Raw genomic sequence first — 26,582 nt, forward strand, 5'->3', positions numbered from 1 at the left:
ATTCCATTGCCTGCCATGAAGTCCTGGAATTCAGTGCTTGTGAAGCACGGGCCATTGTCGCTGTTGAATTCCCCCCTTGGGTTCGACTGCACGCTGGGGCATGTCCGATTGCCCTTGTCTGTCTAGAGAACTGTGTGCTGCTTTAACAATGTTGACTCCCTGGTCATTTGCTGCATTTGAGCCAAGATTTTTGCCATAAATCATTCTAGGCTCTTCCTCCCCTGAGATAATTGTCTGGGCTATCAGAGCCGCTGCTTCCAAGGTCAAGTCTTTGGTCTCAATCAATTTCCTGAAAACCCCAGAGTGCTCGATTCCCTCAATAAAAAAGTCTTGCAGCATCTCCGCTCTGCATGCATCTGGGAACTTACATAGGCTTGCCAGTCGCCGGAGATCTGCCACGAAGTCTGGAATGCTTTGCCCTTCTCACCGCCGGTGCGTGTAAAACCGGTGTCTCGCCATGTGCATGCTGCTCGCCGGTTTAAGGTGTTCCCCGATCAACTTACTGAGCTCTTCGAATGTCTTGTCCGCCGGCTGGAAGCAATACGGTGGAGGAGGATTTTCTGGAGTGCATAAGGGATGGTTTTTTAGACCAATATGTCGAGGAACCAACTAGGGGGGAGGCCATCTTAGACTGGGTGTTATGTAATGAGAAAGGATTAATTAGCAATCTCGTTGTGCGAGGCCCCTTGGGGAAGAGTGACCATAATATGGTGGAATTCTGCATTAGGATGGAGAATGAAACAGTTAATTCAGAGACCATGGTCCAGAACTTAAAGAAGGCTAACTTTGAAGGTATGAGGCGTGAATTGGCTGAGATGGATTGGCGAATGATACTTAAGGGGTTGACTGTGGATGGGCAATGGCAGACATTTAGAGACCGCATGGATGAACTACAACAATTGTACATTCCTGTCTGGCATAGAAATAAAAAAGGGAAGGTGGCTCAACCGTGGCTATCAAGGGAAATCAGGGATAGTATTAAAGCCAAGGAAGTGGCATACAAATTGGCCAGAAATAGCAGCGAACCTGGGGACTGGGAGAAATTTAGAACTCAGCAGAGGAGGACAAAGGGTTTGATTAGGGCAGGGAAAATGGAGTATGAGAAGAAGCTTGCAGGGAACATTAAGACGGATTGCAAAAGTTTCTATAGATATGTAAAGAGAAAAAGGTTAGTAAAGACAAACGTAGGTCCCCTGCAGTCAGAATCAGGGGAAGTCATAACGGGGAACAAAGAAATGGCGGACCAATTGAACAAGTACTTTGGTTCGGTATTCACGAAGGAGGACACGAACAACCTTCCGGTTATAAAAGGGGTCGGGGGGTCTAGTAAGGAGGAGGAACTGAGGGAAATCCTTATTAGCCGGGAAATTGTGTTGGGGAAATTGATGGGATTGAAGGCCGATAAATCCCCAGGGCCTGATGGACTGCATCCCAGAGTACTTAAGGAGGTGGCCTTGGAAATAGTGGATGCGTTGACAGTCATTTTCCAACATTCCATTGACTCTGGATCAGTTCCTATGGAGTGGAGGGTAGCCAATGTAACCCCACTTTTTAAAAAAGGAGGGAGAGAGAAAACAGGGAATTATAGACCGGTCAGCCTGACATCGGTAGTGGGTAAAATGATGGAATCAATTATTAAGGATGTCATAGCAGTGCATTTGGAAAGAGGTGACATGATAGGTCCAAGTCAGCATGGATTTGTGAAAGGGAAATCATGCTTGACAAATCTTCTGGAATTTTTTGAGGATGTTTCCAGTAGAGTGGACAAGGGAGAACCAGTTGATGTGGTATATTTGGACTTTCAGAAGGCGTTCGACAAGGTCCCACACAAGAGATTGATGTGCAAAGTTAGAGCACATGGGATTGGGGGTAGTGTACTGACATGGATTGAGAACTGGTTGTCAGACAGGAAGCAAAGAGTAGGAGTAAATGGGTACTTTTCAGAATGGCAGGCAGTGACTAGTGGGGTACCGCAAGGTTCTGTGCTGGGGCCCCAGCTGTTTACACTGTACATTAATGATTTAGATGAGGGGATTAAATGTAGTATCTCCAAATTTGCGGATGACACTAAGTTGGGTGGCAGTGTGAGCTGCGAGGAGGATGCTGTGAGGCTGCAGAGCGACTTGGATAGGTTAGGTGAGTGGGCAAATGCATGGCAGATGAAGTATAATGTGGATAAATGTGAGGTTATCCACTTTGGTGGTAAAAACAGAGAGACAGACTATTATCTGAATGGTGACAGATTAGGAAAAGGGGAGGTGCAAAGAGACCTGGGTGTCATGGTACATCAGTCATTGAAGGTTGGCATGCAGGTGCAGCAGGCGGTTAAGAAAGCAAATGGCATGTTGGCCTTCATAGCAAGGGGATTTGAGTACAGGGGCAGGGAGGTGTTGCTACAGTTGTACAGGGCATTGGTGAGGCCACACCTGGAGTATTGTGTACAGTTTTGGTCTCCTAACCTGAGGAAGGACATTCTTGCTATTGAGGGAGTGCAGCGAAGGTTCACCAGACTGATTCCCGGGATGGCGGGACTGACCTATCAAGAAAGACTGGATCAACTGGGCTTGTATTCACTGGAGTTCAGAAGAATGAGAGGGGACCTCATAGAAACATATAAAATTCTGACGGGGTTAGACAGGTTAGATGCAGTAAGAATGTTCCCAATGTTGGGGAAGTCCAGAACCAGGGGTCACAGTCTAAGGATAAGGGGTAAGCCATTTAGGACCGAGATGCGGAGGAACTTCTTCACCCAGAGAGTGGTGAACCTGTGGAATTCTCTACCACAGAAAGTTGTTGAGGCCAATTCACTAAATATATTCAAAAAGGAGTTAGATGAGGTCCTTACTGCTAGGGGGATCAAGGGGTATGGCGAGAAAGCAGGAATGGGGTACTGAAGTTGAATGTTCAGCCATGAACTCATTGAATGGCGGTGCAGGCTAGAAGGGCCGAATGGCCTACTCCTGCACCTATTTTCTATGTTTCTATGTTTCTATGTTTCTCTGGCACTAGAAGGTCCTACATCAGGGAGTACATTCTGGATCCACAAACCGTCAGGAGATGAGCCCTGCGTTTGTCGGCCGAATCCTGTTCCAACCATTCCTTAGTGACAAAACTTTGCTGTAGTCTCTCAATAAAGTCGTCCCAATCATCACCAACACAGTGCCTCTCTTCTGTGCTGTTCGTGGTCATACTCATGTGATTTAAATCCCAGTTTCTCGTCGCGAATAATATGTCCTTACTATACAGTACAAATGCACACGAGGCCTATACTTCAGAGAAGATCACTCTGTGACCTTTATTACCGAGACCCAAGAGACAGATGGTGGGTGGAGCTTTTATACCGGAAAGTCCAGGTTAGGAGTGTCTCCCACAAGTTCGTTCTCTGTGGTCAGTGTTCTCAAGGTGCACAACTTAGTTCAGCTTATACATGGGTTACAATGACAGTTGAATACATGACAGAAGGTTTATTCTGTCCCTCAGAATTTATTTCAATAATTTGCCCACCACCGAGGTTAAACTAACAGGCCTGTAATTACTCGGTTTATCATAAGAACATAAGAATTTGGAACAGGAGTAGGCCATCTAGCCCCTCGAGCCTGCTCCGCCATTCAACAAGATCATGGCTGATCTGGCCGTGGACTCAGATCCACTTACCCGCCCGCTCCCCATAACCCTTAATTCCCTTATTGGTTAAAAATCTATCTATCTGTGATTTGAATACATTCAATGAGCTAGCCTCAACTGCTTCCCTGGGCAGAGAATTCCACAGATTCACAACCCTCTGGGAGAAGAAATTCCTTCTCAACTCGGTTTTAAATTGGCTCCCCCGTATTATCCCCCCTAGTTCTAGTCTCCCCGACCAGTGGAAACAACCTCTCTGCCTCTATCTTGTCTATCCCTTTCATTATTTTAAATGTTTCTATCCCTTCCTCCCTTTTAAACAATGGTACAACGTTAGCAGTTCTCCAATCCTCTGGCACCACTCCTGTAGCTAGGGAGGATTGGAAAATGATGGTCAGAGCCTCTGCAATTTCCTCCCTTGCTTATTTTAATAGCCTAGGATATATTTAATCTGTCCTGGTGAGTTATCTACTTTCAAAGATGCTAAACCCCTTAATACTTCCTCTCTTACTATGTTTATCCCATCCAATATTTCACTCCCTTCCTCCTTTACTTCAACGTCAGCATCTTCCCCCTGTTTTGTGAAGACAGCCGCAAAATATTCATTATGTACCTTACCCACATTCTCCGCCTCCACACAGAGATCACCATTTTGATCCCTAATACGCCCTATTCTTTCCTTAGTTATCCCCTTGCTCTTTAAATAATTATAAAACATCTTTGGGGTTTTCTTTGATTCTACTTGCCAGTACTTTTTCATACCCTCTCTTTGCTTTCCTAATTTCCTTCTTAATTTCACCCCTGCACTTTCTTTACTCTTCCAGGCTTTCTGCAGTATTGAGCTCTCAATATTTGATATAAGCTTCCCTTTTTGCCTTATCTTCCCCTGACTGTACCTTGTCATCCAGGGGGCACTAAATTTGGCAGTTCTACTCTTTTTCTTTGTGGAAACGTGTTAACCCTAAACTCCATGAATCCTCCTCTTGAATGCACCCCCCCCCCCCCCGCCGGCCACTGCTCTGATACTGATTTATTTTTCAGCAGCTATTTCCAGTCCACTTTTGCTCAATCACTTCTCCACCTAGTACAATTGTCCTTCCCCCAATTTAGAACCTTTACTCCTGTTTTATAATTGTCCTTAGCCATAACTATGTTAAAACTAATTGAATTATGATCACTACCACAAAAATGCTTTCCCACTGATACTCCTTCCACCTGCTCAGCTTTATTCCCTAAAACTAAATCCAGAACCGCCTTGTTGGGCATGTTACGAACTGGTTAAAAAAGTTTTCCAGAATGCAATTTAGGAATTCTGTGCCCTCTGTACCTTTCACACTGATTGTAACTCAGTTAATATTAGGATGGAATATGGAATACATTACCTCAGCTGAATCAATCAGAGAATTATTAACAGAGAATTCATAATGGGAAACAGGGAAATGGCAGGGACTTTGAACAAATATTTTGTATCGATCTTCACGGTAGAGGACACTAAAAACATCCCAATAATTGATATAAACAAGTAGCTTTTGCGGGGAGGGGTGAGGGGGGGTGGTGGGGTGGGGAGATAATGTACTCGGCAAACTAATGGGACTAAAGGTGGACAAGTCCCCTGGACCTGAGGCCTGCATCCTAGGGTCTTAAAATAAGTGGCTGCAGAGATAGTGGATGCATTGATTGTAATCTACCAAAATTCCCTGAATTCTGGAGCGGTCCCAGCAGACTGGAAAACCACAAATGTAACACCCCTATTTAAGGGAATAACGTGTTATGAGGAGCGGCAGGGAAGTGGACCTGAGACAATGATCGGATCAGTCATGATCGTATTAAATGACAGAGCAGGCTCGAAGGGCCGTATGGCCTACCCCTGCTCCTATTTCTTATGTTCTTATGAGACAGAAAGCAGGAAACTATGGACCAGTTAGCCTAACACCTGTCATTGGGAAAATGCTGGAGTCCATCATTAAGGAAGTAGTTGCAGGACATTTAAAAAATCATAATGCAGTCAAGCAAAGTCAGCATGGTTTTATGAAAGGGAGATCATGTTTGACAAATTGCTGGAGTTCTTTGAGGATGTAAGGAGCAGAGTGGATAAAGGGGAACCAATTGATGGCATGTATTTGGAATTCCAGAAAGCATTTGATAAGTTGCAACACAAAAGGTTACTGCACAAGATAAAAGCTCATGGGGTTGGAGGTAATATGTTAGCAAGGATAGAGGATTGGCTAACTAACAGAAAGCAGTCGGGATAAATGGGTCATTTTCAGGTTGGCAAACTGTAACTTGTCGGATGCCACAGGGATCAGTGCTGTGGCCTCAACTATTTAAAATTTATATTAATAACTTGGTTGAAGGGACCAAGTGTAATGTAGCCAAATTTGCTGAGCATACAAAGATAGGTGGGAAAGCAAGTTGTGAGGAGGACGCAAAGAATCTACAAATCCCTTGCTTTTTGTGGTATATATATCAATGATTTAGATTTGAATATAGGGAATATGAAAAAGAAGTTTGCAGACGACACTAAAATTGGCTGTATGGTTGATAATGAAGAGGAAAGTCATAGACTGCAGGATGATATCAATCTACTAGTCAGGTGGGCAGAGCAGTGGCAAATGGAATTTAATTCAGAGAAGTGTGAGGTGATGCACTTTGGGAGAGCTAATAAGGAAAGGTTATATACATTAAGCGGTAGGCCATTTAACAGTGTAGATGAACAAAGGGACCTTGGAGTGCTTGTCCACAGATCCCTGAAAGTAGCAGGCCAGGTGGATAAGGTGGTTAAGAAGGCATATAGAATGCTTGCCTTTATTGGCCGAGGCATAGAATATAAGAGCAGGGAGGTTATGCTTCAATTGTATAATACTTTTGTTACGTCTTGAATAAAGAGTCAGACCAGATACTGCAAGCTCAAAGTAAGGTGTGACCGTAGTATTTTATTACAGGTCTCAGACCGTGAATCTGAGTTTGGTTTGGTCCAAGTGTTTCCTGCAGGTGAGTCCATTTGAAAGTTTGACCTGAAACACCCTACTTCCATCTTTGGCCACGACAGTGCTGGGAAGCCACTTGGGACCTTGTCCATAGTTCAACACAAACACAGGATCATTAATCTCGATTTCGCGTGATACATTTGCGCGATCATGATATGTATTCTGTTGAAGCCGCCTGCTCGCTACCTGTTCGTGTAGATCAGGGTGGACTAACGAGAGGCTTGTCTTAAGTGCCTTTTTCATGAGCAGTTCAGCGGGGGGAACCCCAGTGAGCGAGTGGGGGTCTTGTGCGGTAACTAAGCAGGACTCAGGATAGGCGAGTCTGCAGTGAGCCTTCAATTACCCTCTTCAATCTCTGCTTGATTGTTTGCACTGCTCGCTCTGCCTGATCGTTGGATGCTGGTTTAAATGGGGCAGATGTGACATGTTTGATCCCATTGTGGGTCATGAACTCTTTGAACTCAGCACTGGTGAAGCACGGCCCATTGTCACTCACAAGGACGTCAGGCAGGCCATGCATGGCAAACATGGCCCGTAGGCTTTCTATGGTGGCAGGGGACGTGTTTGCTGACATTATCACACATTCAATCCATTTGGAGTAAGCATCTAAAACCATTAGGAACATTTTTCCCAAGAATGAGCCTGCATAGTCGACATGGACCCTGGACCACGGTTTGGAGGGCCAGGACCATAAACTTAGACGTCTCCCTGGGTGCATTGCTTAACTGTGAACATGTATTACATTTGTGCATGCAGGACTCTAAGTCTGCATCGATACCGGGCCACCACACGTGGGATCTGGCTATCGCTTTCATCATTACGATGCCTGGGTGGGTGCTGTGGAGGTCACTAATGAAGGTGTCCCTGCCCTTTTTTGGCACCCCTACCCGATTACCACATAGGAGGCAGTCTGCCTGTATAGACATTTCATCTCGGAGCCGCTGGTACGGCTTTATTTCTTCCTGCATCTCTAACGGGACACTAGACCAACTGCTGTGGAGCACACAGTGTTTTACTAAAAACCGTAAGGGGTCCTGGCTCGTTCAGATCCTAATCTGTCGGGTGGTAACATCATAGGCAGTCCCTCGGAATCAAGGAAGACTTGCTTCCACTCCTGAAGTGAGCTCTTTGGTGGCTGAACAGTCCAATATGAGAGCCACAGACTGTGTCACAGGCGGGACAGATAGTTGTTGAGGTAAGGGTGGGTGTGACTGGTTCGCCGCACGCTCTATCCGCTGTCTGCGCTTGATTTCTGCACGCTCTCGGCATTGAGACTCGTGGTGCTCAACGCCCTCTCGGATGCACTTCCTCCACTGAGGGCGGTCTTGGGCCAGGGGCTCCCAGGTGTCAGTGGGGATGTTGTTAGCCTGAGTGAGGATGCTGATGTTGGTGCACCTGTCCTCCCAGGGGATTTGCAGGATCTTGCGGAGACATCTTTGGTGATATTTCTCCAGCAACTTGAGGTGTCTACTGTACATGGTCCATGTCTCTGAGTCATACAGGAGGGCAGGTATTACTACAGCCCTGTAGACCATGAACTTGGTGGCAGTTTGGAGGGTCTGGTCTTCAAACACTCTTTTCCTCAGGTGACTGAAGGCTGCACTGGCGCATTGGAGGTGGTGTTGGATCTCGTCGTCGATGCCTGCTCTTGTTGATAGGAGGCTCCCGAGATATGGGAAGTGGTCCACGGTGTCCAGGGCCGCGCCGTGGATCTTGATGACTGGGGGGCAGTGCTGTGTGGTGAGGACAGGCTTGTGGAGGACCTTTGTCTTACGGATGTTTAGCGCAAGGCCCATGCTTTCGTACACCTCAGTAAATACGGATAGTAACAGGTGATTGCTCACTCTCGAATACTTCCATTACCATAACTAAATTTGTGGGCTGTGCCATATCCACCCCTGTGGTAGGCAATGGTAGCCTACTGAGAATATCGGCACAGTTTTCTGTGCCTGGCCTGTGGCGGATGGCGTAGTTGTATGCGGACAATGTGAGCGCCCATCTCTGGATGCGGGCCGATGCATTCGTATTTATCCCCTTACTTTCAGAAAAGAGGGATATAAGTGGCTTATGGTCGGTTTCCGATTCAAATTTGAGCCCAAACAGATATTGATGCATTTTCTTTACCCTATAAACACACGCTAAAGCTTCTTTTTCGATCATGCAGTAGGCCCTCTCAGTCTTAGACAGACTTCTGGATGCATAAGCAACCGGTTGCAATTTCCCAAATTCATTAGCTTGTTGCAATACACACCTGACAGCATATGACGACGCATCACATGCTAGTACCAAACGCTTACATGGATCGTACAACACAAGCAATTTGTTAGAGCATAACAGTTTCCTAGCTTTCTCAAAGGTATTTTCTTGGCTTTTACCCCATACCCATTCATCTCTTTTACGCATAAAGAGTGCAGGGGTTCTAACAATGTGCTAAGACCCGGTTAGAAGTTACCAAAATAGTTCAGGAGTCCTAGAAACGGCCGCAGCTCCATCACATTCTGTGGTCTCGGTGTGTTCTTGATTGCCTCTGTCTTCGAATTGATGGGCCTGATGCCGTCCGCCGCGATTCTTCTCCCCAGGAACTCCACTTCAGGCGCCAGGAAAACGCACTTCGAGCGTTTTAACCTGAGCCCCACATGATTAAGCCGACTAAGAACCTCCTCTAGGTTCTGCAGGTGCTTGACGGTGTCCCGACCTGTAACCAAGATGTCGTCCTGGAAAACTAGGGTGCACGGGACCGACTTCAGCAAGCTTTCCATGTTCCTCTGGAATATCGTCGCGGCCGATCGAATCCCAAATGAGCATCTGTTGTAAATGAAGAGACCTTTGTGCATTTTGATGCAGGTAAGGCCCTTCGATGATTCCTCCAGCTCCTGAGTCATGTAGGCCGAGGTCAATGTTTTTCCTCCCGCCAGCGTCGCAAATAGGTCGTCTGCCTTTGGTAGTGGGTATTGATCCTGCAGGGAGAAACGATTGATAGTTACTTTGTAATCACCACAGATTCTGATGGTGCCGTCTTCCTTGAGGACTGGAACAATCAGACTGGTCCACTCGTTGAATTCGATCAGCGAAATGATGCCCTCTCGTTGCAGCCTGTCCAGCTCGATTTCCACCCTCTCTCTCATCATGTACTGTACCACTCTCATCTTTTGATGGATGGGTCGCGCCCCCGGTATCAAGTGGATCTGCACTTTTGCTCCTTGGAACTTCTCGATGCCTGGTTCGAACAGCGAGGGGAACTTGTTTAGGACCTGGGCACATGAAGTGTCGTCGACGGACAAGAGTGCTCGGAAGTCGTCCCAGTTCCAGCATATCTTTCCCAGCCAGGTCCTGCCGAACAGCATGGGACCATCGCCCAGTACCACCCAGAGTGGTAAATTGTGCACCGCTCCATCGTAGGAGACCTTTATGGTAGCACTGACGATTACGGGAATCAGTTCCTTTGTGTACGTTCTTAGTTTAGTACGAATGGAGGTCAGGACTGTCCTTGAGGTCTTGCTGCACCACAATTTATTGAAAGTCTTTTTGCTCATTATGGACTGGCTTGCGCCCGTGTCCAGCTCCATTGACACTGGGAGTCCATTTAATTTAACCTTCAGCATTATCAGGGGACACTTTGTGGTAAATGTGTGCACCCCATATACCTCTGCTTCCTCAGTCTGAGACTCTGGTTGGTCGTGATCCACCTTGGATCTGTCCTCCTCTGTAACATGGTTTGCAGGATTAGCAGGGTTTGCAGCTCGCCTGCACATACATTGGAGGTGTCCCATTGTTTCACAGCCCTTGCAAATGTATCCTTTGAAACAACATGAATGGAAACGATGATCACCCCCGCAGCGCCAACAAGATGTTAATGGCCTTGCATTCACCACCCTTGATGGTGGTCTCTGAGTCATCTGCGGACCTGCAGCTGCAGGCATGTAAGTCCTGCCCTGTATATTACGATTTGAAAACAACATTACTTTGTTCACAGTACTTGCAGTAGCACTTGTGTGCTGAGAGATTTGTTTGGTATTGTCACTGGTGGAGATAAACGCCTGGGCTATCGCTATGGCTTTACTCAAGGTTGGGGTCTCTACAGTCAAAAGTTTGCGAAGTATTACTTCATGGCCAATGCCAAGTACAAAGAAACATAGAAAATAGGTGCAGGAGTAGGCCATTCGGCTCTTCGAGCCTGCACCACCATTCAATAAGATCATGGCTGATCATTCACCTCAGTACCCCTTTCCTGCTTTCTCTCCATACCCCTTCATCCCTTTAGCCGTAAGGGCCATATCTAACTCCCTCTTGAATATATCCAATGAACTGGCATCAACAACTCTCTGCAGTAGGGAATTCCACAAGTTAACAACTCTCTGAGTGAAGAAGTTTCTCAGCATCTCAGTCCTAAATGGCTTACCCCTTATTCTTAGACTGTGTCTGGTTCTGGACTTCCCCAACATCGGGAACATTCTTCCTGCATCTAACCTGTCAAGTCCCGTCAGAATTTTATATGTTTCTATGAGATCCACTCTCATCCTTCTAAACTCCAGTGAATACAGGCCCAGTCGATCCAGTCTCTCCGCGTATGTCAATCCTGCCATCCCGGGAATCAGTCTGGTGAACCTTCACTGTACTCCTTCAATAGCAAGAACGTCCTTCCTCAGATTAGGAGACCAAAACGGAACACAATATTCCAGGTGAGGCCTCACCAAGGCCCCATACAACTGCAGTAAGACCTCCCTGCTCCTATACGCAAATCCCCTAGCCATGAAGGCCAACATGCCATTTGCCTTCTTCACCGCCTGCATTACCTGCATGACAACTTTCAATGACTGATGTACCATGATACCCAGGTCTGGTTGCACCTCCCCTTTTCCTAATCTGCCGCCATTCAGATAATATTCTGCCTTCGTGTTTTTGCCCCAAAGTGGATAACCTCACATTTATCCATGTTATACTGCATCTGCCAAAGAAGTCACTGAGCATGTGCTCCAAGTATCCTTCAAATTCGCAATGTCCTGCAAGGCGCCTTAGCTCGGTGATGTAGCTTCCTGGCCTTCAGACCTCTTGTACATGTAGAACCGATACCTCGCCATCAGAACGCTTTCCTTTGGGTTTAGATGCTGCTGGACCAGTGTGCACAAATCATCGTATGACTTCTCTGTGGGTTTCGCTGGAGCAAGCAGATTTTTCATGAGGCCATACGTTAGTGCCCCGCAAACGGTGAGGAGGATTGTCCTTCATTTGGCAGTTTTCTCTTCTCCTTCCAGCTCGTTGGCCACGAAGTATTGGTCGAGTCGCTCCAAGAAGGTTTCCCAATCATCTCCCTCTGAAAATTTCTCCAGGATGGCCACGGTTCTCTGAATTGTTGCAGTGGGGTTCGTCATCTGTATCTCGTCGCCAGTCGTTATGTCTTGAATAAAGAGTCAGACCAGCAAGCTCAAAGTAAGGTGTGACCGTAGTCCTTTATTTCAGGTCTCAGAGTGCCTTTCCAGCCTGTGAGGCCTCCTTATGTTCAGGTGCTCCCAAGGGATTGTGGGATCCCTTGGGATTCCAGGGGATGAGCCCTCTGGTGGTTAAACATGATATATACAGGTTTACATATATAACAACTTTGGTGAGGCCACAGCTGGAGTACTGCGTGCAGTTCTGGTCACCGTATTATAGGAAGGACGTGATTGCACTAGAGAGGGTGCAGAGGAGATTTACTAGGATGCTGCCTGGCATGGAGAATCTTAGTTATGAGGACAGATTGGATAGGCTGGATTTGTTCTCATTGGAACAGAGGAGGTTACAAAATATTGTGGGACATGGACATTGTGGATAGTAAGGGCCTATTTCCATTGGTGGAGGAGTCTGTTATGAGGGGGCATCGTTTTAACATGGTTTAGAGGGATTTGAGGAGTGTCTTCTTTATGCAGAGGGTTGTGGGGATCTGGATCTGGAACTCGTTGCTTGGAAGAGTGGTGAATGTGGAAACCCTCACCACTTTTAAGAGATGGTTGGATGGGTATTTTAAGTCATAACGGGGAACAAAGAAATGGCGGACCAATTGAACAAGTACTTTGGTTCGGTATTCACTGAGGAGGACACAAACAACCTTCCGGATATAAAAGGGGTCGGAGGGTCTAGTAAGGAGGAGGAACTGAGGGAAATCCTTATTAGTCGGGAAATTGTGTTGGGGAAATTGATGGGATTGAAGGCCGATAAATCCCCAGGGCCTGATGGACTGCATCCCAGAGTACTTAAGGAGGTGGCCTTGGAAATAGTGGATGCATTGACAGTCATTTTCCAACATTCCATTGACTCTGGATCAGTTCCTATGGAGTGGAGGGTAGCCAATGTAACCCCACTTTTTAAAAAAGGAGGGAGAGAGAAAACAGGGAATTACACTGTACATTAATGATTTAGACGAGGGGATTAAATGTACTATCTCCAAATTTGCGGATGACACTAAGTTGGGTGGCAGTGAGAGTTGCAAGGAGGATTCTATGAGGCTGCAGAGTGACTTGGATAGGTTAGGTGAGTGGGCAAATGCATGGCAGATGAAGTATAATGTGGATAAATGTGAGGTTATCCACTTTGGTGGTAAAAACAGAGAGACAGACTATTATCTGAATGGTGACAGATTAGGAAAAGGGCAGGTGCAAAGAGACCTGGGTGTCATGGTACATCAGTCATTGAAGGTTGGCATGCAGGTACAGCAGGCGGTTAAGAAAGCAAATGGCATGTTGGCCTTCATAGCGAGGGGATTTGAGTACAAGGGCAGGGACGTGTTGCTACAATTGTACAGGGCCTTGGTGAGGCCACACCTGGAGTATTGTGTACAGTTTTGGTCTCCTAACCTGAGGAAGGACATTCTTGCTATTGAGGGAGTGCAGCGAAGGTTCACCAGACTGATTCCCGGGTTGGCGGGACTGACCTATCAAGAAAGACTGGATCAACTGGGCTTGTATTCACTGGAGTTCAGAAGAATGAGAGGGGACCTCATAGAAACGTTTAAAATTCTGACGGGGTTAGACAGGTTAGATGCAGGAAGAATGTTCCCAATGTTGGGGAAGTCCAGAACCAGGGGACACAGTCTAAGGATAAGGGGGAAGCCATTTAGGACCGAGATGAGGAGGAATTTCTTCACCCAGAGAGTGGTGAACCTGTGGAATTCTCTACCACAGAAAGTTGTTGAGGCCAATTCACTAAATATATTCAAAAAGGAGTTAGATGAAGTCCTTACTACTAGGGGAATCAAGGGGTATGGTGAGAAAGCAGGAATGGGGTACTGAAGTTGCATGTTCAGCCATGAACTCATTGAATGGCGGTGCAGGCTAGAAGGGCCGAATGGCCTACTCCTGCACCTATTTTCTATGTTTCTATGTTTCTATGTAACCTGCAGGGTTACGGATCTAGAGCTGGTAATTGGGATTAGACTGGATGACCTTTTGTTGGATGGCGCAGATATAATGGTAAGTACTGCAGATAATAGAATATGGCCAGGGTGATCTCCTGGACTAGTTTTGATCGCCTGCTTGGGTCGGAGAGGAATTTTCCCAGATTTTTTCTCCCTAAATTGGCCTGGGTTTTTAATCTGGTTTTTGCCTCTCCCAGGACATCACATGGCGTGTAGAATGTTTCAGTATAAGGGGTGACGCAGTTGTGTGAGGCGGACTGGTTGGGCTGGGTCCTCTTTGTCTTTCTGTCATTGCTCATAGGTTTATATGTAACCTTTCGGGCTGCTGACCAGCGGCCGTGTGGCTCTTTATCGGCCAGCACGGACACAATGGGCCGAAATGGCCTCCTTCTGCGCTGTAAATTTCTATGTTTCTATGTTTCAAAGGGATATAGATAGGCTCAGTGAGTGGACAAAAATTTGGCAGCTGGACTATAATGTGGGAAAATGTGAGGTTATCTGTTGTGTATCTGTAAAGCATGCACTCCCATGTTCCGACACCAGGGAGTGCATCCCCTGAAGTCCCAAGGGATCCCAGCATTCCTTGGGAGCACTGTATATAAGCCGGCCCCTAAGGCCTGTTCCTCTCTCTGGAGTGTCTTAATAAAGACTGAGGTCACCTCCTTGTGTGCAGTCTCATCTGTGTTAGGAAGACAATATTATTCACTTTGGTAGGAAAAATAAAAAAGCAAGTTATTATTTAAATGGGAAGTGATTGCAAAGTGCTGCAGTACAGCGGGATCTGGGGGTGCTTGTACATGAAACACAAAAAGTTAGCATGCAGGTACAGCAAGTAATCAGGAAGACAAATGAAATGTTGGCCTTTATTGCAAGGGGAATGGAGTATAAAAGTAGAAAAGTCCTGCTACAACTGTACAAGGCATTGGTAAGACCACACCTGGAGTACTGCATACAGTTTTGGTCTCTTTATTTAAGGAAGGATATACTTGCATTGGAGGCAGTTCAGAGAAGGTTCACGAGGTTGATTCCTGAGATGAAGGGGTTGTCATATGAAGAAAGGTTGAGCACGTTGGATCTATATTCATTGGAGTTTAGAAGAATAAGAGGTGATCTTACTGAAACATATAAGATTCTGAGGGGACTTGACAGGGTAGATGCAGAGAGGATGTTTTCCCTCATGGGGGAATCTAGTCTCAGAATAAGGTGACCATTTAAAACAGAAATGAGAAGGAATTTCTTCTCTCAGAGGGGCGTGAATCTTTGGAATTCTCTTCCCCAGAGAGCTGTGGAGGCTGGGTCTTTGAATATATTTAATGTGGAGGTAGACAGATTTTTGAATGATAAGGGAGTCATGGGTAATGGGGAGTGGGCGGGGAAGTGGAGTTGAGGCCAGGATCAGATCAGCCATGATCTTATTGAATGGCGGAGAATGCTCGAGGGGCCAATGGCCTACTCCTGTTCCTATTTCTTATGTTCTAAGGGGAAAGAGCAGGGAGGGGAAGGGTTCAGAGTCGGTAGACCTGATGTAGAGCTAGCCCGAGCTCTGCAACGATGGGCTGAATGACCCTGTGTCGAAAGTTTTTATGATTCTATGCAGATTTTAAAACTCAATTGACGAAAGAAAGACTTGCACCTTTCACCGAACAATCTCAAAGCGCTTTACAACCACTGAAGTACTTTTGGAGTATAGTCACTGTTGTAATGTGGGAAACGCATCAGCCAATTTGCGCACAACAAGCTCCCGCAAACAGCAACGTGATAACATGATAATCTGCTTTTTGTTATGTTGATTGAGTGATAATTATTGGCCAGGACACCAGGGATAACTCCCCTGCTATTATTCAAAATAGTACCATGGGATCTTTTACGTCCACTTGAGAGAGCAAACAGGGCTTCAGTTTAATGTCTCATCTGAAAGACCCCACCTCTGACAGTGCAGCGCTCCCTCAGCACCGCACTGGAGTGTCAGCCTAGATTTTTTTATGCTCAATTCCCTGGAGTGGGACTTGAACCCACGACCTTCTGACTCAGGTGAGAGTGCTAACCACTGAGCTACAGCTGGCACTACGAGGAGAGATTAAGGAGAGCCAACATAAACTGGGTTTATATTCCTTGGAGTATAGAAGTCAAGGGTGATTTGATTGCATATTTTAGGATTTTGAAAGGAATTGATAGGGTAGATAGAGCGAAACATTTTCCACTGGTAGTGGAGGTCTACGACGAGATGACATAACCTTAAAATCAGAGCCAGGCCGTTCAGGAGGGAAGCTATAAAACACTTCTACATGCAACGGAGTGTGGAATTCTCGCCCTCAAAAATCAGCAGATGCCAGCTCAATTAATAATTTTAAATCTGAGATCTAATGATGTTTGCTCACCAAGGGTATTAAGCGACATGGACCCAAGGCGGGTGGATGGAGTTAGGATACAGATCAGCCATAATCTCATTGAATGGCCAAACAGGCTCGAAGGGTTCAATGGCCTCCTGGCCTCCTCCTGCTCCTATACATACCCGACTGTTGTGACTCGCACTCAGACATGCTGCTAATGGAGCAAATTCTTCAACAAACCCAGCAACAAGGACACTTGTTCTGACTGTGGCTCCCATCTTCCCATATGAGGAGGAACGGTTTAGACATACAATTTTTTAGGACTCCCAGATGAAGGCAACATTCGAAGGAGAGGTTATAAAGGCTACAGTGTCACACATGAGAAACATGGAAACATAGAAATGTCATCATCCTCATAGGCAGTCCCTCGGGGGCGAGGGTGATTTGCTTCCACATTAGGAATGAGTTCTCAGGTGACTGAAGAGTCCAATGCGGGACCCACAGTCACTGTCACAGGTGGGGCAGACGGTGGTTGAAGGACCGGGTGGGTGGGGAGCCTGGGTTGCCGCGTGCTCCTTCCGCTGTCGACGCTTGGCTTCAGCTTGCTCTCGGCGAAGAGACGCAAGGTGTTCAGCGCTCTCCCTGATGCTTTTCCTTCACTTTGCGCGGTCTTGGGCCAGGGATTCCCAGGTGCCGGTGGGAATGTTAAATTTTTTAAGGAGGCTTTTAGGGTGTCCTTGAAGCGTTTCCTCTGCCCACCTGGGGCTCGCTTGTCGTGTCGGAGCTCCGAGTAGAGTGATTGATTTGGGGGTCTCTTGTCAGGCATGTGGACGATGTGGCCTGTCCAGCGGAGCTGATTGAGCGTGGTCAGTGCTTTGCTGCTGGGGATATTGGCCTGAGCGAGAACACTGACGTTGGTGCACCTATCCTGCCAATGGATTTGCAGGATCTTGCGGAGGCAGTATTGGTGGTACTTCTCCAATGTTTTGAGTTGCCTGCTATACATAGTTCATGTCTCTGAGCCATATAGAAGGGTGGGTATTACTACTGCTCTGTAGACCATGAGCTTAGTGCTGGGTTTGAAGTCCTGGTCTTCAAACACCCTCTTCCTCAGGTGACCGAAGGCAGCGCTGGCACACTGAAGGCAGTGTTGGACCTCGTCATCGATGTCTGTTCTTGTTGACAGTAGGCTCCCGAGGTATGGAAAATGGTCCATATTGTCCAAGGCCGCACCATGGATTTTGATAACTGGGGGGCAATGCTATGTGGTGGGGGCAGGTTGGTAGAGGACCTTTGTCTTAGTGTAAGGCCCATGATCTCGTACGCCTCGGTGAAGGTGGTGATGATGGCTTCGCATTCGGCCTCCGAGTATGCGCAGACGCAAGCGTCATCTGCGTAATGTAGTTCGATGACGGAGGATAGGACAACCTTGGATCTGACCTGGAGGCGGCAGAGGTTGAACAGATTCCCCATTTGTCCTGTAATTTAGCTCCACTCCAGCGGGAAGCTTGCTGAGGGTGAGATGGAGCATTGCAGCAAGGAAGATCGAGAAGAGCGTTGGTGTGATGACACAGCCTTGCTTGACCCTGGCCCGAACGTGGAATGGGTCTGTGGTGGATCCGTTGGTCAGGAGAATAGCGACAAACTTTTGATGGCAGCCGAATCTGAGGAGGACACTCCATAATCCCTCACAGTTGACAGTGTCAAAAGCTCTTGTGGGGTCGAAGAAGGCCATGTACAGGGGTTAGTGCTGTTCCCTGAATTTCTCATAGAAACATAGAAATTTACAGCGCAGAAGGAGGCCATTTTGGTCCACCGTGTCCACGCCGGCCGACAAAGAGCCACACGGCCCTCAGTCAGCAGCCCTGAAGATTACATATAAACCTATGAACAATGGCGGACCATACGCAAGATTAATAGTAAGAAAAAGCCTTGTATTTCTATAGCAGCTTTCACAACCTCAGGACATCCCAAAGCGCTTTACAGCCTATGAAGTACTTTTGAAGTTTAGTCACTGTTGTAATGTGGGAAATATGGCAGCCAATTTGCGCACAGCAAGCTCCCACAAACTTCAATGTGATAGTGACCAGCTGGACTGGAAACAGCTACTTGAAGGTAAATCAGTGACAGAGCAGTGGGAGGCATTCAAGGAGGAGATTCTGAGGGTTTAGAGCAAGTTTATTCCCTTAAAGAAAAAAGTTGGGAATAACAAACCTAGAGCCCCCTGGATTTCAAGGGGCATACAGGGTAGGATAAAGAAAAAAGGGTAGGCTTATGACAGATACCGAGGGCTCAATACTGCAGAAACCCTAGAGGAGTATAGAAAGTGCAGGGGTGAAATTAAAAAGGAAATTAGGAAAGCAAAGAGAGAGCATGAAAAATTTTTGGCAAGTAAAATCAAGGAAAACCCAAAGATGTTTTATAAATACATTAGGAGCAAGAGGATAACTAAAGAAAGAGTAGGGTTTATTAGAGACCATAAAGGTAATCTGTTTGTGGAGGCAGAAGATATAGGTATGGTTCTTAATGAATACTTTGCATCTGTTTTCACAAAAGAGCGGGACGATGCAGACATTGCAATCAGGGAGGAGGAGTGTGAAATATTAGATGAGATAAACATACTGAGAAAACAGGTATTAAGGGCTTTAGCAGCTTTGAAAGTGGATAAATCACCAGGCCCAGATAAAATATATCCAAGGCTGTTAAGAGAAGCAAGAGATGAAATAGCAGAGGCTCTGACCATATTTTTACAATCCTCTTCTGCTACAGGTGTGGTGACGGAGGTCTGGAGGACTGCTAACGTGGTACCTTTGTTTAAAAAAGGAGAAAGGGATAGACTGAGTAATTACAGGCCAGTCAGCCTAACCTTGGTGGTGGGATAATTTTTGGAAAAAATTCTGAGGGTCAGGATAAATCTTCATTTATAAAGACACAGATTAATCAAGGACAGTCAGCATGGATTTGTTAAGGGAAGGTCGTGTCTGACAAACTTGATTCAAATTTTTGAGGAGGTAACAAGGAGGGTCGATGAGGGCAGTGCGTATGATGTAGTGTATATGGATTTTTGCAAGGCTTTTGATAAGGTCCCACATGGCAGACTGGTCATGAAAGTAAAAGCCCATGGAACCAGGGCAAAGTGGCAAGTTGGATCCAAAATTGTCTCAGAGGCAGGAAGCAAAGGGTAATGGTTGATGGCTGTTTTTGTGACTGGAAGGATGTTTCCAGTGGGGTTCTGCAGGGCTCAGTACTAGGTTCCTTACTTTTTGTGATATACATCAATGATCTAGACTTGAATATAGGGGGTATGATTAAGAAATTTGCAGATGATGCAAACATCGGCTGTGTGGTTGATAATGAAGCAGAAAGCTGTGGACTGCATGAAGATATCAATGTACTGATCAGGTGGGCAGAACAGTGGCAAATGGAATTCAATCCGGAGAAGTGTGGGGAAGGCTAACAAGGCAAGGGATTACACATTAAATGGCACAACACTGAGAAGTGTAGAGGAACAAAGTGACCTTGGAGTGCATGTCCACAGATCCCTGAAGGTGCCAGGCCAGGTAGATAAGGTGGTTAAGAAGGCATATGGAATACTTGCCTTTATTAGCCAAGGCATAGAATACAAGAGCAGGGAAGTTATGCTTGAACTGTATAAAACACTAGTTAGGCCACAGCTAGAGTACTGCGTGCAGTTCTAGTCACCACATTACAGGAAAGATGTGATTGCACTAGAGAGTACAGAGGACATTTACAAGGGTGTTGCCTGGACTGGAGAATTTTATCGATGAAGAAAGATTGGATAAGTTGGGGTTGTTTTCTTTGGAACAGAGGGGAGATCTTATTGAGCTGTATAAAATAGATAGAATGAATAGGACGGACCTATTTCCCTTAGCGGAGGTTCAACAACCAGGGGGCAAAGATTTAAAGTCATTGGCGGAAAGGTTTAGAGGGAATTTGAGGGGAAATGTCTTCACCCACAGGGTGGTGGAGGTCTGGAACTCACTGCCTGAAAGGGTGGTAGAGGCAGAAACCCTCACCACATTTAAAAAGTACTTGGATATGCATTTGAAGTGCCGTAACCTACAGGGCGACGGACCAAGCGCTGGACAGTGGGTTTCGGCAGGATAACTCTTTGTCAGCCAGTGCAGACATGATGGGCCGAGATGGCCTCCTTCCATGCTGTAAACCTTTATGATTCTATGTCTTTCTTTGTTCATACTTTCCCAGAGTTTCTTCTTTTGAAATTCATGACCTATCTCTTTCATCCCTATCCTGCCTTTGATCCGATGAGGCAAACCAGAAAACTGCTCACTTCAGATTTTTACCTCCTTTATGATGTAGCAAATGTTTACTTTAACTCTCAGAACTTCCATCCATTTTAAGTTTTTCTTTAACAAATTGTTGTAAAGATACATAAACAAAATTGAAGTCTTAACTTCAATGGTTGTCATAGTGCAGAATGCTATAACATCTCAGCAGGGTACCAAAACATTAGCATTTCTAAGCATCTAATACCAGTCTGAGGAGACATTTCATCTCCAGTTTAAAACATCGATTTATACACAGCACTCTTCATTCTTTGTGTCATTTTTATACATTTTGAACCCCTGATTTCTAACATTGGTGGGCTGAAGGTGTAGAAACATAGGAACAGGAGGAGGCCATTCAGCCCCTCGAGCCTGTTCCACCATTCATAGAGATCACGTCTGATCTGCGACCTAACACCATATAATCGCCTTTGCCCCATATCCCTTAATAACTTTGGTTAACAGAAATCTATTTAATTTAAAATTAATTGATCTAGCATCAATTGCCATTTGCAGAAGAGAGTTCCGAACTTCTACCACCCATTGTGTGTAAAAGTGTTTCCTAACTTCACTCCTGAAAGGTCTGACTCTAATTTTTAGACTGTGCCCCCTAGTCCTAACTCTTGACTCCCGAAGTAGTTTTTCTCTATTAACTCCATCTGTTTCCCTTGATATCTTGTGTACCCACCCGCTCTCCGAATTAGGATTTCCTTCGCAGGGCTGATAGGGTGGAAACCTTGTGGATCTCGTTTGCACCCCAAATTTCAGCCCTCCACCCACCCACCTTACCTCGGTCCCTCCGCCTCCTAGAATTATAGGCACTGACTGACTCCTTATTTAGTTTAACATCCAATCCTATTTAACCCAGCCCTGTTTACACATTTAACTCAGTTAAAAGAAATCCCCGGTCAGATGCAACTATCTGGAAAGATTGAGCAAGCTGGGTTTCTGCGCTCTGGAAAAGAGGAGACTCTGTACTAGTCAGATTATTTATAATTGAGTGCAGCTGATGGTAGGGAATGGGGGGTGGGGCGCAGTGGCTGATGCCTGCGATTCTCCCAACATAACATCGCCTCCAAAGGACTTAAGCACAAACTAAATCCAAGACGCAGAAGAAACACTCCAAAAAAGTGCACCAGAATATAGTCCTATGTTCCTGTATACCAGAATATATTGGCCTAGGTGGAATTGCAATGTAGGTTTACCAGAATTATACCCGGACTTCAAGGGGTCAATTATGAGGAGAGATTACACAAGTTAGGGTTGTATTCCCTCGAATTTAGACGGTTAATAGGTGATCTGATGGAGGTTTTCAGGATATTAAGGAGAACAGATAGGGTCGATAGAGAGAAACTATTTCTGCTGGTTGGGGAGCCTAGGACTAGGGGGCATAGTCTAAAAATTAGAGCCAGACCATTGAGGATTGAAATTCGGAAACATTTCTACACACAAAGGGTGGTAGAAGTTTGGAACTTCCGCAAAAGGCAATTGATGCTAGATCAAGTGTTAATTTTAATTCCGAGATTGATTGCTATTTGTTAACCAAAAGTATTAAGGGATATGGGCCAAAGGCGGGTATATGGAGTTAGGTCGCAGATCAGCCATGATCTCACTGAATGGCAGAACAGGCTCAGGGGGCTCAATGGCCTCCTCCTGTTCCTATGTTCCCATGTTCCTTACTTATCTCACTTACCTCTGCTCACTTCCATCAGTCTGCTCTTGGATGAATTACAGCAGATGAAGTTTTCATACTTTCGGCAAGTCCTAGCAACATTAGGAACAGGAAGTGACCACTCAGCCCCTCGAGCCTATTCCGCCATTCAATTATTTTATAACTAATCTGTATCTCAACTCCATTTACCCGCCTTAACTCCATATCCCTTGATTCCCTTACCCAACAAAAATCTAACAATCTCAGTCTTGAAAGCTCCAATCATCCCACAGCCTCATGGGGGGAGAGAGTTCCAATTTTCTGCAACAACAAAAACTTATATAGCACCTATAACCTAGTGAAATGTCCCAAGGCACTTCACAGGAGTATTGTGAGATTATAAATTTGACACTGAGCCGCTTAAACAGAGATTAGGACAGGTGACTCAGGTAGGTTTTAAGGAGCGTCTTGAAGGAGGAAAGAGAGGTAGAGAGGTGGAGAGGTTTAGGCAGGGAGTTCCAGAGCTTGGAGCCTAGGCAACAGAAGGTTCGGCCACCAATGGTTAAGCGATTATAATCAGGGATGCTCAAGAGGGCAGAATTAGAGGGGTGCAGACACCTTGGAGGAGTGGGGGGGGGGGGGGCGGCTGCAGGAGATTACAGAGATAGGGAGGGGCGAGGCCATGGAGGGATTTGAAAACAAGAATGAGAATTCTGAAATCAAGGCATGAGCAAGACTTGGTGCGAGTTAGGACATGGGCAGCCGAGTTTTGGATCACCCCAAGTTTACAAGAATGTGGGAGGCCAGCCAGGAGTGCGTTGGAATGGTCGAGTCCAGAGGTAAGGGGGGAGACGGGCGATGGTACAGAGGTGGAAATAGGCCCTTTCAATTACCCTTTGTGTGAAGAAGTGCTTTCTGATTTCCCCCTAAATGGTCTATTTTTAACAAACCAACTTCATACCACAGTACCCCAATTTTACAATTATGTTCCCTAGTTCTTGATTCTCTCAGAGGAAATAGTTTGTCTGTATTTACCTTGTTGAATTCTTTTAACATTTTAAACACCTCGATCTTCTGTACTCAAGGGCATATAAGCTTAGTTCACGCAAGTCCCTTAGATTTTCTGCTTCCACCAATAAGAAATATTTAAATTCTCCACCTTGTCCAGGTTCAATCCCACACCTCACTTCCTTTAATAGCATGAAGGGGCTCGACAGGGTGGACGGGTGGACAAGGAGAAGCTCGTGGGTGAGTCTAGAACAATTGGGTATAAATATGATAGCCACTAACTGATCGAATAAAGCAGTTAGCATGAATTTCTTTACAAGTGTGAGAATGTGGAACTCGCTGCCCCATGGAGTGGTTGGAGCAAAGAGCATTGGCGCATTGAAGGAGAGGCTTGATGCACAGATGAGGGAGAAGGGAATGGAGGGATATAGGGGCAGGTGGGGAAAGGTTATTAGAGTGCTGTGATATCTTGCGACACAGCATATATATCGAACTGCACAACATGGCTTCCGGGAAGAATTGCACTGCCCATGTGCTTTATTATTATATACATCAGTAGTCACCAGGTGGTGCTAATACAAGTGGGAAGAGGTTCATGTGGAGTGTAAACACCGTGGGGTAGGAATTGTCCCCCGTCAGAAACGGGCCGCTTCCACCCCGTCTCAAAGGTTTTTACTGTAGCTGTGGTTCAGGTCGCCTCTTGAGTGAAATTCCGCTCTTTGTTGTTTTTTTTTCATTTGGATCCAGAAGTCGCTCTTAATGGGGGCGGAGACTGCACGAGAGGGTGGATACGTGGCAGTGGTAACACCTGAGGGGCTGAAGTTGGGGGCGGTGCTGAGTGGCTGCCGCGATGACATCATCACGGTGCCGCGTCACCACGGCTCTCCCCTTCACTCAAAGGGGAGAGCCTCCGCGATTGAAAACTGCGGCCCACTGGGCCACCAGGGAGGGTCTCGGCTGGGCCAAGAGTGGGTGCCAGGCTGCCTGTTGGTAGCCCAGCTGAACCCGAGGGCATTAAAAAAAAACCTGATGGCCTTTCAGGGAAGCCGCACCATCATTGTAAAAGGCCACAGCCTCACTGGACCACCGGGAAAAAACAGGTTGTGGCACCGCTGGGAAGGTCGAAGATTTCCTGAGGGGAATGTCGCCATCGGGGTGGGGTGGGGGAGATAGATCGGCGGTGCGCACGGTGATGACGCGCTTACCACAGATCGGCAGCAACGCAGGATGGGGGGGGTCGGGGCAGCGCCGGGAACCCTCGGGAGGGCAATTGGGCTAGCAGTGACCATTCCATCAAAAGTCATCGGCCACTCCACTCCGCAGCGTGGCCGCCGATTTGTGCTGGTAACAGGCCTTCAGGAGAGGGGTAATTTTGACCCCCCAACATTGACCAGATGGCCCTAATAGCCTGTTGCTTTTCTATAGATACCCCGTGATGTAATTTTACAGCTACTGACAACGTGAACACCACAGTTAATGCTTTGTGTGTTTGGATTCACAGCGCTTGGACACGTATTCCAAATCAGGGGTTCCCAGAGACGGACATGAGCACCAAGAGCCACCTCATCTCCTGCAACACCCGCGCAAAGGTAAGAGATCGGCTGTCATCGTTCTGAGGTTCATTGATTCCACACTGAGGTTATTCACTTTGGTAGGAAGAAATGAAGAACAGAATTTTTTTTTTAAATGGTGAGAAACTGTTGGTGTTTATAGAGATTTGGGTGTCCTCGTACAGGAAACACAGAAAGCTAACATGCATGTACAGCAAGCATTTAGCAAGGCACATGGCATGTTGGCCTTTATTGCAAGGGGGTTGGAGTACAAGAGTAAGAAAGTCTTGCTGCAACTGTACAGGGCCTTGGTGAGGCCACACCTAGAGTACTGTGCATAGTTTTGGTCTCATAGAAACATAGAAGTTTACAGCGCAGTAGGAGGTCATTTCGGCCCATCATGTCCGTGCTGGCCGAAAAAGAGCCGCACGGCCCTCGGTCAGCAGCCCTAAAGTTTACATATAAACCTATGAACAATGACAGAAAGGCAAAGAGCACCCAGCCAGTCCGCATCGCACGACTGCGACACCCCTTATACTGAAACATTCTACACTCCACCCCAACCGGAGCCATGTGATCTCCTGGGAGAGGCAAAAACTAGATAAAAACCCAGGCCAATTTAGGGAGAAAAAATCTGGGAAAATTCCTCCCCGACCCATCCAGGCGATCAAAACTAGTCCAGGGGATCACCCTGGCCGTATTCTATTCCCTGCAGTACTTACCATTATATCTGCTCCATCCAACAAAAGATCATCCAGTCTAATCCCAATTACCAGCTCGAGGTCCGTAACCCTGCAGGGGTACTGCACTTTAAGTGCCCATCCAACCATCTCTTAAAAGTGGTGAGGGTTTCTGCATCCACCACTCTTCAAGGCACTGAGTTCTAGATCCCCACAACCCTCTGCGTAAAGAAGCCCCCCCCCCCTCAAATCCCCTCTAAACCTTCCACCAACCATCTTAAAATTATGCCCTCTCATAATAGACCACTCCACCAATGGAAATAGACCCTTACTATCCACTATGTCCAGGCCCCTCAATATTTTGTACAGCTCAATGAGGTCTCCTCTCAACCTCCACTGTTCCAATGAGAACAAACCCAGCCTATCCAATTTGTCCTCATAACTAAGATTCTCCATTCCAGGCAGCATCCTAGTAAATCTCCTCTGCACCCTCTCTAGTGCAATCACTTCCTTCCTATAATACGGCGACCAGAACTGCACGCAATGTCTAACCAAAGTATTATACAATTTAAGCATAACCTCCCTGCTCTTATATTCTATGCCTCGGCCAATAAAGGCAAGCATTCCGTATGCCTTCTTAACCACCTTATCCACCTGGCCTTCTACTTTCAGGGATCTGTGGACAAGCACTCCAAGGTCCCTTTGTTCATCTACACTATTAAGTGGCCTGCCGCTTAATGTATATACCCTTTCCTTATTAGCCCTCCCAAAGTGCATCACCTCACACTTCTCTGAATTAAATTCCATTTGCCACTGCTCTGCCCACCTGACCAGTAGATTGATATCTTCCTGCAGCCCATGACTTTCCTCTTCATTATCAACCATACAGCCAATTTTAGTGTCGTCTGCAAACTTCTTAATCATACTCCCTATATTCAAATCTAAATCATTGATATATACCACAAAAAAGCAAGGGACCCAGTACTGAGCCCTGCGGAACCCCACTGGAAACATTCTTCCAGTCACAAAAACATCTATCAACCATTACCCTTTGCTTCCTA

The 26,582-nt window shown here is 46.3% G+C and overlaps 2 protein-coding genes across 2 annotated transcripts in view; both read left to right on the top strand.

Annotated features, from left to right (window-relative positions):
• rgs12b (regulator of G protein signaling 12b) overlaps positions 1–24,830 on the top strand; it is a 413,483-nt gene extending 388,653 nt beyond the window's left edge. The window contains exon 19 of the transcript XR_011592975.1: positions 24,793–24,830. The gene's annotated coding sequence lies outside the window, so the exon portion shown is untranslated. The remainder of the gene's footprint in view (positions 1–24,792) is intronic.
• The window catches only part of LOC139261856 (hepatocyte growth factor activator-like), a 123,869-nt gene continuing 120,324 nt past the window's right edge, over positions 23,038–26,582 (top strand). Inside the window, exons 1-2 of the mRNA XM_070877092.1 lie at positions 23,038–23,122; positions 24,741–24,880. Coding sequence (XP_070733193.1) covers positions 23,038–23,122; positions 24,741–24,880 — 225 coding nt within the window. The remainder of the gene's footprint in view (positions 23,123–24,740; positions 24,881–26,582) is intronic.

Source organism: Pristiophorus japonicus, chromosome 1 (genome assembly GCF_044704955.1).
Source record: "Pristiophorus japonicus isolate sPriJap1 chromosome 1, sPriJap1.hap1, whole genome shotgun sequence".
In the NCBI taxonomy this organism is placed as follows: domain Eukaryota; kingdom Metazoa; phylum Chordata; class Chondrichthyes; family Pristiophoridae; genus Pristiophorus; species Pristiophorus japonicus.